At 50.5% G+C, this 12,321-nt stretch overlaps 6 protein-coding genes across 6 annotated transcripts; 3 read left to right on the top strand and 3 right to left on the bottom strand.

Annotated features, from left to right (window-relative positions):
• Positions 1-100: 100 nt before the first annotated feature.
• On the bottom strand, positions 101-835 carry SNOG_08290 (hypothetical protein; the record flags this gene model as incomplete). The annotated part of the gene is made up of 3 exons (XM_001798555.1): positions 101-200; positions 345-725; positions 777-835. The coding sequence occupies 3 exons, from the start codon at positions 833-835 to the stop codon at positions 101-103; spliced, it is 540 nt and encodes a 179-aa protein (XP_001798607.1).
• Positions 836-1,238: 403 nt separating this feature from the next.
• Positions 1,239-2,115, bottom strand: SNOG_08289 (hypothetical protein; the record flags this gene model as incomplete). The annotated part of the gene is made up of 3 exons (XM_001798554.1): positions 1,239-1,392; positions 1,443-1,718; positions 1,772-2,115. The coding sequence occupies 3 exons, from the start codon at positions 2,113-2,115 to the stop codon at positions 1,239-1,241; spliced, it is 774 nt and encodes a 257-aa protein (XP_001798606.1).
• A 4,008-nt stretch (positions 2,116-6,123) lies between these two features.
• On the top strand, positions 6,124-7,197 carry SNOG_08288 (hypothetical protein; the record flags this gene model as incomplete). Its single annotated transcript, XM_001798553.1, has 2 exons — positions 6,124-6,784; positions 6,833-7,197. 2 exons carry the CDS (start codon positions 6,124-6,126, stop codon positions 7,195-7,197), a joined length of 1,026 nt encoding a protein of 341 aa, XP_001798605.1.
• Positions 7,198-8,113: 916 nt separating this feature from the next.
• Positions 8,114-9,262, top strand: SNOG_08287 (hypothetical protein; the record flags this gene model as incomplete). Its single annotated transcript, XM_001798552.1, has 2 exons — positions 8,114-8,643; positions 8,758-9,262. The coding sequence occupies 2 exons, from the start codon at positions 8,114-8,116 to the stop codon at positions 9,086-9,088; spliced, it is 861 nt and encodes a 286-aa protein (XP_001798604.1). The 3' UTR covers positions 9,089-9,262.
• A 23-nt stretch (positions 9,263-9,285) lies between these two features.
• On the bottom strand, positions 9,286-10,335 carry SNOG_08286 (hypothetical protein; the record flags this gene model as incomplete). Its single annotated transcript, XM_001798551.1, has 2 exons — positions 9,286-9,537; positions 9,661-10,335. The coding sequence occupies 2 exons, from the start codon at positions 10,333-10,335 to the stop codon at positions 9,286-9,288; spliced, it is 927 nt and encodes a 308-aa protein (XP_001798603.1).
• Positions 10,336-10,792: 457 nt separating this feature from the next.
• SNOG_08285 (hypothetical protein) lies at positions 10,793-12,243 on the top strand (the record flags this gene model as incomplete). Its single annotated transcript, XM_001798550.1, has 4 exons — positions 10,793-11,032; positions 11,086-11,598; positions 11,651-12,003; positions 12,072-12,243. The coding sequence occupies 4 exons, from the start codon at positions 10,793-10,795 to the stop codon at positions 12,241-12,243; spliced, it is 1,278 nt and encodes a 425-aa protein (XP_001798602.1).
• Positions 12,244-12,321: the final 78 nt, after the last annotated feature.

The raw sequence follows: 12,321 nt of genomic DNA, 5'->3' as shown, positions 1-12,321 counted from the left end.
TCAATATAGCGTAGCTCATATCCAAAGGACTGAAAGCTCTCCAGTTTCCAACGTCCAAAGTTCCCCATTAAGTACCAGTTTCTCGTTTGCCAACCAGCACCTAGTTCTTAGGCATCTCGAGGTACGCAGCCAGCGGCTTAGTGTCGAGCGCCTCTTCCCGGCCAATATCCTTACTAGCGAGAGCGGAGAGTAAGAAAGAACTGAGATCAGGATGTTCAGCCAGGAGGCCCAACCAAGCTAACTTGTTCTTCGAGTACTCTGTGAGGTAATTCCAGTGCTGTGGGAACGTGTCGAGGAAGAAGTTGGGAAGTTGAGAATACTGCTCAGTCTGAGTCTAGCATCACTCTGCCTCCTCCGTGATGAAGAAGCATGGGCTCGGACGAGATGCGTCAAATGCGAACAGCACGTGAATCTCCGTCATCAAGGTGTCTTTGAATCCACTCGCTGTGAGTTTTTCGCCAAGACTCCAGAGCTGGAACGCTTCACACGATCGGAAGGTTTCACTGGCTGGTAGAGTAGCAAAGTACATCCATTGGACGAAGCGCTGGAACAGCTCTGGTTTGCAGTCTAGGAGTGCGATCTTTCGTAAAATTCCCTTTTTGATAGGCTCTTCGCAAGCGGTACGAAAGTACTCAGAGTTGACGATGCGAAGTGCCTGCGGGATATACCAGGTTGCAATGTTCGGAGCTGCACCGGCAACGACTTCTGCTGAAGGTCCTTGGAGACTGAGTGCTGTAAGTATGTTGCAAGATAACTGGCAGCATTCTTGTACTCACAGAGGTAACATCTTTTGCAAGTGCTCCGCAAGCTTGCCTTCTTCTGTCATCGGTGCCATTTTGAATTCGAAGAGATCGTGTTTGCATCGTTCAAACTATTTGTGCTCCGATGCTTCGTGTAGCTTTCGGGCAGAACAAGCTTCCTGTTTGACTGTGTAGAAAGCCTTCAGAGGATGCTGACAAGGGGATAGGCGTCTTTGACACTAGTGGGGCGTGAAAGTGGAGTGAAGCAACAAGTTCTCAAGTTCTCATTAATCACCCTCACACAAAGGCCGACAGTACAACTGAGATACAGTGAAACCATTTTTAATGGTGAAAAGCGGCGCAAGCACCGCATATGTTATGTAAAGTTGAAAGTATATACAAGAATCCTCACTCAGAGCCATCGATGCTGAAGCATTCCTACCACGAAGTAATGTGATGTACATGCCTTCGGGTGATCCAAAGTATTGTTGCCAGCGTCTAGCAAGCCTTGATCGCAGAAGCAGTGTACTTGCAGTTGGCGGAGGGGCCATTGGAAACGGACTGGGGCTCATTGCCGGGCGTCGTACCCTTGAACTCCTCGCAGATGGTCTTGACGCTAGTGGCGCAGGTTCCGGTGATGGTGGCAGTACCACTAAAGGAAGTCAGTTATGTGATGTGAACCACCAGAGCGGCAAGACTTACCCGAAGTTGGGGTTGATACCAACAAGAGTCTTTCCGTTGACGGCCTTGACGTTCTTGACAACGACACTACGAGAAACGGAGTTCTTGCAGTTACCGCAGGCACGGTAGAGTTTGCCGAAGTCGGAGACCTGGAAGCCGTCGATGGTAACAGTTCCCTGACCATTTTGCTGGATAACCTTGTCGGACGCAGCTTGGGCACCTCCACCACGGATAGTGGCGTCACCGTTACCCTTGAGGGAGAGAGCATCCTCACAGACATCGACCCACCAGACGTTTCTGTGCATCTGTCAGTGACTGTTCAAGATAAGTGAGCAGATGCCGAAACGTACTCAATTGTGCAGGCTCCCTTGCAGTGGACACCCTCGATCTGGTCCTTGCCAATGATAGCGTTTTTGAGAGTTCCGCCGTTCTCAACAATGAACACAGCGTCCTTGTCTCCGCCCTCAGTCTGGCCAGTGCACGACACACCGCGGCCGTAAGTCTTCATGCCACCGTCGAAGGTACCAGAGACGGTCTGGGGGGCCTTGAGGGCGACATTGCCTTTGGAAGCGGGGATTGGAACACCGCGCTTGCTCAGGCTGAAAGCACCAACGGGAGCGTTGGCTGCAGGTCCAGCTGCAATGGGTGCGACGAATGCAGCGATGGCGGCGATAGTGGCGATGGTGAACTGCATTTTGATGATAGGAAACGGAACTTTCGAAGTCGAAACAGGGATTCTACGTGAAAAGTATATATAATGAAGGTAATGCTCTGCAAGAGTGTGGATGGCGAAAACGAGGCTATAAGCAAATGCAAGGCTGAAAAGAACGGGATAGGATGAGACGGTTTCTCCGGCGTCCACCAGTATACTTATAAGAACGATAGTGCTCCTTCTAGAAACTCTCGAATCCGGGTTTTGTGATCGACTTGTCCACAATCAGTGTGTCACACCGGAGCTTCGTTTACGAGGGCCCACCACACCGTTTGAAACTGAACAGTGTCCACATCACAAACTTGGCGACTCTTGGCTTCCCATGCTGGAGGGATTCGTTCATTTACTGGCAGACGCCTGGCCGGAAGGAAGTGGTTCCTTGGTCCATGTTCGTTTCTTGACTGGGTGTTCAAAACACTCTAGATTCGCGAGTCGGACCGAAATGGCATAGCGCCCTCCGTCCCGCGATGCGCGATGTTTCAAATCCCATGTTCCAAAAATTCCCCCAATCACCATGATGAATATGACCAAGCTAGCCAAATTCCCTCCCGTCGGGACGCGTGCATAATCGCTTCAGATGCTAAGCGGGAAGTCATGCACCTCCCTGAACGGAGTACGACAATCTGCGTGTCCATCACATCGACAACTTGGTGTACCCCGCAAAGTCGCAATATAAATTACTCCGAAAACTGTCAGTTCTCGTCTCGTGGCACTGAAACGCTAGAACTACATCTATAAGGCGTACAAGAAGCGCGCAGCACGCTTGGCGACAAGTCACACTCCATCAATTGGTGGAATTCGCAGCATTTGGTATGCGCAAGATTGGAAACACAGCGCTCTTGTCGTAAAATGCTTTTCGTCCACCTCCTTGCTTGTCATGTCTAAATGGCCAAGATGGAATAACTTAAAAATCCTGACTCAATTGCTTGGGTTTATGTTCGTTGTTGAGCAGTTCGGTGTACGGGCCAGCCCGCAACGCAAAGGGCGCCCCTACCAGGCGGGTCATGGGTGGGCTTCAGAGTTCGAACCACCACTTCAATCTCGGAGCGATTTGTCCGGTGCCTAGCATGCCAGCCTTGCCCCTCCAGTCGGGATCTACCGGACGACTGATGAATATGGCGCGTCCGCCGCGCGGTACGATCGATCGTGCTGTCTACCTGGCTCCTATCTTTCGCACAAACACCGGCGACTTAGCAGTAGGATCAAACGAAGTTCCCGATCGATATCGTACGGTCGATCGTAATAGGACTGAAGCAAAAGATTTCTGTTGTAGGCGCGACAACTTCTAGCCCACTACGGTCCGGCATCGGCCAACCTCAGGCCGCCCTAAGCTCAGTACCTAGTGGAAACAGGGCCTCGACAGGCGGTTTTGCCAATACTCGCTGCTGAACATGCGGCACACATTCCAGCCTTATATTGCGAACTCCACAGGCGGTATCTCGATATCAATGCAAGCTTCGCCCCACATGTCGTCCTGCAGATGATCCTCCACGACCATGACATGCGCGTCATGCTGTCTCCGAAAAACGAAGTGCACAGTTGCACCTCATAAAACGCACACCGTGTGGTTGAACTGAATGTACGCAGAGCTTAATGCCATCATACTGTGAGAAGAGCTCGCTGGTCGTGAAACTTCAATGTGTTCTTAACTTGACGATGGCGGACGTAGCTCATGCCCTTGATGCAGTTCCATAGTAGCACTGTTCCTAACTCATCCTTGCCCCATTCGGGAGTGAGCACGATGCTTTTTCGAACATCTTGAGAATACGTAATAGCCATAGTAGCGAGTCCCGAGGTTCGTCTGGGAAGGTTGAATCCTGGATCAGACGAAAGAGCTGTGCGGCGAATACACGGCCTTGTTTTGAACACAGTCAGCGGCCTGAGCGGTACCCATCTTGCCATGGACTCAAGAAGCAATGCGCAGTTTGGGACATTATTTCATCAGGCATGATGACTTGTGGCCAAGTATAGATGCTTCGCGCATAAATCCATGGGCTAGGTTGCCCTTTCACAGCCGCAGCACCTAGAGGCTTCGCAAACATCGCCCTGTCACCGCCGGTGTAAAGCTCGCTTTTACTGTTGCCGAACTGGTCACTGACTTGAGTCTAATGACCAGTCGGTGTCTAAGGCGGCAGACTTCTGATTTAGCAGTGACAATCGATCATAGACGCATCCCATAGTACCGCCGATATAATCTCTTCGAGCAGAGGAAGTACTAAGCTAGCGAGTATGTGCTCAGTGGATCAAGTGTAGTCAGATTGGGCCAAGTCTGCCGCGTCGCTAGAGTGAAGTAGAGGAGGTATGCCGAGCAGTGTGTAAGGCAGAACCATGCTTGAATCAAAAGCCGACGGCGCGATGTATCGCCGTATTGGCAGCAAGTGCCTGCAGGCGTACGGAAGAATACAGCAATTCTTCTGGAACGCCGTCAACGCAGATTGCCGCAGTAGATTACCACGTTGCGCTCCTGGAGAATCTTTTGTAGCTGAACGACGGTCGACACAAGAAGTGCCCAAGTTCCGCAGCGATTGGTGGTATGTTGGTGAAGTTTTACCACAAACGATCGACGGGCCCGTCCAAGTCTTGTAACCAGTGCATGATTGAGTCGTTATCCCTTTTGCTCTGCCCTCGATGGACTGCGACTTGGCCTCAAGCTGCTGTGTATCCTATGCGTCCATCTCATTTGTCTGCTCCGGTTTTCCAACTCATCTTGATCGACTTGAAACACATCCTTTTGCATCATCTGAGTCAGACCTGACGTTCGCTGGTGCTTGAACGTAGTCGAATCCGTTCCTAGTCACGATCAACAGATTTTGCCTTTGTCAACAGCCGTCTTCATGCAGCATCTCGTAAGTGAGCGCTGGGCCTACCCATGTCGAGTCGAATTGTTCGTTCGTACTACTAGGTAATGTGGAAGCTCTTTTTTGATCTGAGTGAAAGTCTCCTTAGGCTATGATTGGTGGAAGCCAGCGGTTGGTTCGAGTACAATGTATACCGATTTTCAGTTGTGATTTGTGCCGTGAGCGATGACCTTGGACAACGACATCCACCTGTTTCCCTTGCGCCGTGATCGATGATGACGCGGCCTGTAGTTTATTTGTTGCGTGGCTGGTGTTGGTGGCTGGGACGTGTCCGGCAGTTGTGAGAGGAGGACCTGACTAACGTAGATCTGCTTATGTGAGCACGCGCTTCGATATTTGGTCGCGTCGACCATCCCATATTTCGACAGCTTCCATCAAGTTGCGTGCCCAAGGCTAAGTGGTTGTTACTGCTCGACCTGAACTTCCCTTATCAGTGAGATGCATGTGATGTCGGTGAGCTTCTCGGCCTGGGAGACGTTAGCTAGGTACGCGTCATGACAACAGCGACCGCTTAAACGCATAGCGACACAACAACAGCTGTTGCAACCGACGTTCTGTTGCAGTTGCGAGGATGCCGAATGCTCAGTGGCGTTTAGCGCCGGATTCCGAAAGCATGGACTCACGACCGATAAGGCGTGCGGCCCGTGAGCGGGTGAAATTGCACCGCCGTAATGGGATAGGCTGCTTTTAGCTTACATGTAGGAGGAAACCTCAAGCGGTTATCAGGTCTGTAGGCCAGGAACAATCATCACATACGTCCCCATGTCTGCAATTGCTTTACATTCAGCTTCGTCACCTACCAGGGCTGAACACTGGCATTTCGACTACCCTCAGGCCAAAATTCGAGACTCAGTAACGATAACCTTGCCAGTAGCCGTCGAAACCAAAGAAGATGAGCTGGATATACCACCGAACGGAGGCTTGAAAGCATGGCTACAAGTCCTTGGGTCATGGATGTTGTTCTTCAATACCTGGGGCATTCTTAACACGTAAGATCTTTCAACCTGCTTGGCTGAGGATGAGCTAATGCATGAATAGATTCGGCGTTTACCAGACGTATTACGAGTCTGGCGTACTTTTCAAAACTACTTCTTCTAACATAGCTTGGATCGGCTCAATTCAAGCTCTCGCCATGCTTGCAACTGGTGCATTTGCTGGGCCCTTGTACGACCGTGGTTACTTCAGATGGCTGCTTATTGTAGGCAGCCTCGGTGTCGTGCTCGGCCACATGCTGCTTTCGCTTGTTGCAACATACTGGGAAGCCATACTGACCCAAGGGTTCTTGGTTGGAATCGGGGGCGGCTGTCTCTACGTCCCAGCGGTAGCAATCTTGCCAACTTATTTTACTTCCAATGTCGGGTTAGCCTTGGGTATTGCGGCATCTGGCAGCTCGACTGGCGGTATAATATACCCGATCATGTTCTACAAGCTGATTGATAAAGTTGGATTCGCATGGAGTGTGCGTATATTAGGCTTCACCGCGTTGGCAACTTTGATCATTCCGTTCGCGGTCATGAAAGTGCGCGCCAAACCAGCCAAGGCGCGATCAGCCATCGATTGGACAGCTTTTAGCGATGGCAAGTTCATGACGGCGGTCGCGGGGGTCATGATGGGCTTCACGAGCTGCTATGTCACAGTATTCTACACATCGTATTTTGGGACGGCTTCTGGCATCGTTGATACAAGCTTGGCCTTCTACCTCGTTCCTATCCTCAACGCTGGATCAATGTTCGGTCGAACTCTACCCAACTGGTTGTCCGACACGATAGGGCCGCTGAACGTCATCATGCCGAGTGAGATAGTCTCTGATGTACGGAAGTCCATGAACTAACGGCTCTCAGGTGCTATGATCGTGGGTGCGCTTCTCTTCTGCAATACAGCTGTTGTTTCAGCTGGCGGCATTGTCACGACGACTCTATTACTCGGGTTCTTTGAGGGCGTTTTCCTCGCACTCCCGCCCGCAGTCTTCGTTACGCTTATAGAAGACAAATCTAAGATCGGCACGCGCATTGGTATGGGATTGGCTTTGGCTGGCTTAGGTGTCTTCCCGGCAGGTCTTGGTGGCGGCGCACTTTTGGGCTCGCACGTTGATCAACATTTCAGAAACCTCTGGATCTTTGGAGGCGCCTTTGCCATATGTGCTGGGGCAATTTTCACTGCACTTAGAGTCTGGAAGGGTGGGTTCGGCCTTTTTGTCAAAGTGTAATGGTGAGTCTGGACAGGTCTGCTTTCCCCAAAAATCCCATCCCTATTGAATGAATAATAAGAAGTCCGGATGCTTCCAGGTCTGTTCTACTCAAGATCTAGGAACGGAGCATATCATTCTAGACATAAATTGTACTGTATTGCTATGTTATTAAAACATGGAACATCACATTTCGCAAATAGATACGCTGAAAATCGGATTTGACATTCCATATCATGTCTCGACAAAGCGCCAATTTGCTACAGGCTGACACGGTTTTGATGGGTGAGAAGTCACGACTTTTCAGCATGCACTGCAACACTGCGATGTGATCATACAACGAGCAGAGCAATTATATGCATAAAAGTCATTGAAAAAAACCCCGAGTCTATGGGCTAAAGAAGAAATATTATGGTGCTACTCAAGATCTGATGTGGCTGTTCACGCCCTGCTCATCGTCGGGGACGAAGAATGTCGCGTGCCATACACAAAACAGGAAGATCTCCATCCGTCTACCAGCCCAAGTTTTTTATGGCAGAAGCCTACATAGCCTCAGATCTGCAGTCCATTCCTATTGTATGATGCCTGAGGATATTCAGGTGCTTGGTACAATTTCGTCGGTTTCCCGGAACACCTGCATGGAACCGCACGCACTGGGTGATTTTTTTCTGGATGCCGACGAGCGAAGACATAGATTCATTCGAATATGAGTAGGATCGGCGCGTGAGAAAAGAGTGCGATCGCTCTTGTTGCACAGCTCTGAGTTGTGATTTCCCACCCGGGCGCCGAGCACCGACGCACCGCGAAATGCTACAGAAGCCACATATCGAGTCCAAGTTACCAAAAGACGAAGGGAACTTGCTATTTTGGAAAAATCCAAGTCCAAAATTCTCCTCTTTGTTTCAGACACGTCTGAACGCACGTGGCATTATCGAAAATGACTAGCTGGGTACTCTTTCCTCGTCTCCACCTCGCCGAAATCGAAGACCAATCTTGGTGCCCATCGTGGCTTCGAGAACACACCCACAGAGCCTTGGCTCGCATGTGGCAGACATCCAATAGCAAGAATGGTTCTCCTGCGACCCAAGCCTGCGACCTTCTCCTCCGAACCCTTCGTGGACCACAAAATGCATCTCAATTCACCTTCGTCGATGCTTGTGCTGGTGCTGGAGGCCCAACACCCTTATTGGAGAAGAAGATGAACGAAAAATTGACCGCGAGCGGATATAAGCCTGTTGACTTTGTCCTCACTGATCTTTGGCCGGATCTGAAGGCTTGGGAGGCCATTGCCAAACGCAGTGAGCATATCTCGTTCATCAGGGAGCCAGTGGATGCTACGAAACCCCGAAGGATGGCAAAGCCAGGAACTAAGGAGTGTCGCATTTTCAACCTGTGCTTCCATCATTTCAAAGATGACGCCGCGCAAAAGGTCCTTTCCAGTGCGGTGCAGAGCACAGATGCTTTCATGTAAGTTCAGTGTACATACAAAACGGATCGCGTGAAGCTGTTCTCGCGTACTATTCCAGCCGGCGCGATCCTGTATCAGTCATGGCTGCTGAACCAAGCTAATGAGTCTTCCAGGATCTTTGAGATGACGCACCGAACGATTCCTTCTCTCTTGAACACTACGATCGTCATTTTGTCAGTGTTCTTCACCACACTGTACGACTTTTACTGGTCACCAACACACCTGCTGTTTACGTATCTCATCCCGATCGCACCGATATTTTATGCTGTGGATGGGTATGTCTCCTGCACACGAGGTCGTACCGCGGAGGAGACATGGGCGCTCCTGGCTCGCCAGAAGGGTCTGGATCTCAGTGAGTGGGTTCTGGAAAGCGGAGAGCAAACTGCGTTGCTGCCATTCGGCAAGTTGTACTGGTACTCGGGCGTGAAGCGTACCCATGAATAGTGATGGAATCGATGAGCTCGCCGTGAGACTTGGCTAGTACGAGGTTGTATATTACGCGCATGATGAAAAGCCAAGCTGTACATCGCAAAGATTACTCTCTCCACATTCTAAGGTAGGAGACGGAAACGGGTATCTCACATTGTAAACAGAACTGAAGCAAGTTCACTGATGCTGATGAGATTGATTCAAGAGGAACTTCAATTGTCAAAGTCTCGAAGAAATTTCCATCTACCCTTCTCTGCCCAATTTTGATCTTTCCATCTGTTCATGTCTTTTGGAAAGAAACTCATGACATCCAACAAGCTAGAGTCATGCGCAATGACGATCAATACATCATCCCTCCCATCGAAGGCTTTCAGCTTCTCAAGCGTGTTCTGTGCCTTACTCAAGTCTTCCTGCATACCCGGCGCGAGACCAAAGAACGACCCACCTGCTTCTTTCCGCACATGCTGCGAAAGATGTGCACAACAACAGCTTTCAGGCGGCTCCGCTTTGCCCATTACATCTGCAGGAACTGTATCTGGCAGTGATCTAAATGCACTCGGTCGAACCTGCGCAATACTGTGACACACGTCACCCCCCAAGAACACCCACGAGTCTTCTGTTGTTCGACATAAGGCGCTGATATGATGCTCAGTATGACCTGGAGTTTCCAGAACCCAAAATGAGCTATCATGGAAGAGGTCGATGGCTCGGAATCCGCCAATAGTCGTTGAGCTAGTGGAGAAGTCGAGCTCTTGGACACTTCGACCTTGGAACGCACTGTCAAGCACTGGCGATTGAGGATTCGTCGGGTAGCCGGGTATATAGTTGGTTTTGAAGCCCGGACCGACGATGAGTTCTGTCGAGGATGGGAAGACAGATGGGTCGCCTGTGTGATCGATGTGCGCATGCGACCAGATGATCGAATTTATCGTTGCGAGGTCGACGTTATGTTCTTCAAGAACAGTTGCGATGTTCCGACATTCTTCAATTCTCAAGACGTCCTTGTTGTTGAGCATGGGTTGTAATGACGGCGGCGCGCGAGCCGTTACATTTTCCATGAATGCCAAGTCGAAGAGAACTTTCTGGCGAAGCTGCTGTGATTCAACCAAGAAGCAGTATCCAGCCAACTCGAGGTGTTCGTGGTTCGTCGGAGCTGGGTTCACGAGCAGTCCGGCCCGCATGAACGATTTGGCTCCATTTATGACCGACAATTTTACGCAGTGGCCTTGGTATGGCGGGAGTTGGATGTCGGCAGGAAGCATTGTGGTTTCAGAAAAAGCGTATTGCTGTAACACACTGCCAAGTTACGAGTGTGCTGGAAGGTGTTAGATACCTTTAGGTGTCATTGGGGTTCCAAAGCGCAGCGCATACCTTCAGGCGATCGAACAGCCAGATCGAAATTGCAATTTTAGTTATTTTTCTTCCACGCAGTTAACGAAACGCAGTACTAGCGACACGTAGATTGCTCTGTCACTTGACTCCAAAGTGTATCTCTGCATCATCAATGGCTGCGCTAGATCGGAGATGTCATCCTTGATGCCCCGGTAAGCCGAGTATGCTTCGGCGGCCGGGGCCCGTCCGTACTCGCGCAGCGTGCTGACAGCGATGCAATAATTGTTAGAAGGACGGTAAAACCATATGATCATGTAGATATCACGACGAAGAGATTCTAGATTTGACAAACATAAATTCGAATCTTACAATCGAGCCTTCTTCACGATGCCTTCAATCCAGACCCTCAGCGAGAGCATCGCCAAAAACACTGCAATCGTTGAGAAATGGCTGAAGCAAACTAACGCCAAACCACTTTCGTTCGAACAAGGTGCGGAGGAGGAGTTTCCTTCGACTACGAATGCACCTGAGATCGAAGCCGCACGCGTTGCCATCCTAGACGACACCAGAACGCTCCAAGATCTCGTTCTCGGACCCGGTGAAGTGGTCCGCCGCATCTGCTGGGGTGTAAGTATGACACGCATAAAGTTTGAAGCATCAGCTCATTATCTCGACTACAGTCCGTCGACAATTCTGTGCAGCAGTGCATTTACCACTTCAAGTTTCTGCAAGCCATACCCCTCAAGGGCGGCGCCACTTACAAGGAGATCGCCGCCAAGGTTGGTCTATCCGAACCCCAGGTCAAGGCCATCGTCCGACAGTCCGCGACCAATCGCGTGTTGCGCGAGGACAGTCCCGAACATGTGGTTCACACTGCGTCTTCAGCTCTGCTGTTGAGCAACAAGGCCATGATGGACTGGTATGGCCACTGCGTTGAGGAAATGTTCCCCGCTGGAGCTAAGCTCGCGGAAGCTCTGAAGAAATATCAGGGCTCTCATGCTCCTGAAGACAGTGCCTTTGGACTCGCATTCAACACTAGGGATCCCATCTACAAGTATCTTGAGCAGCACCCTGCTCAACAGGCACGCTTCTTTGGCGCTATGGAGGGCGTTGGAAAGGATTATGGACATAGTCTTGAGCACGTCGTTCGCGGATACCCGTGGGCGGAAGTTGGCAACGCCACTCTCGTAGATGTAAGCAAGATGATACAAGCCTGTTCAAAAGTACAGAACTAATTTGATACAGGTCGGCGGCTCATCTGGCTTCATGAGCGTAGCTCTGGCAAAAGCCCATAAAAACTTGACCAAGCTCGTAGTCCAAGACTACAAGCACACGGTTGAGCAAGGTGAGGCGCAGCTCCCCTCGGAGCTCGCCGGACGTGTCAGCTTTATGCCGCACAACTTCTTCGAGCCGCAGCCAGTCAAGGCGGATGTGTACATCATGCGTCACATCTGCCACAACTGGTCGACTGAAAACTCGGCCAAGATTATCCAGAACATCGTGCAGGGCATGAAGCCCGAGAGCAAGATTCTCTTGGTCGAAGTCGTTGTCGTGCCATCGAACAAGGAGGAATCGAGCATTGCTGAACGGTACATGAGGTAAGTCTTAAGCGCCCAGTGCTTCTTTATGCAACCCAAAGGTACGACAGTGCTAACAATCTACCCAGAAATGTGGATGTGACGATGCTCCAGATGCTCAACACGCAAGAGCGCAGCGAAGAAGAGTGGCGCGAAGTCGTGCGCGCTGCCGATCCGCGCCTGGAGCTCACACGCATATTCAAGCCAAAGGGAAGTTGGGACTCTGTGATCGAGCTTTCTTTGAGGGCCAATGAGCCATAGTTGTTGAATATTTAGCCATGAATGTCATTATTTACTAAGCGCTTGTCAACCCATGCAATGCTGTGGTATCTATTTCTT

This window comes from Parastagonospora nodorum (genome assembly GCF_000146915.1).
Source record: "Parastagonospora nodorum SN15 chromosome Unknown scaffold_12, whole genome shotgun sequence".
Taxonomy (NCBI): domain Eukaryota; kingdom Fungi; phylum Ascomycota; class Dothideomycetes; order Pleosporales; family Phaeosphaeriaceae; genus Parastagonospora; species Parastagonospora nodorum.
The sequence above is the reverse complement of the archived record's forward strand: the minus strand, read 5'-3'. Positions and strand labels throughout refer to the sequence as shown.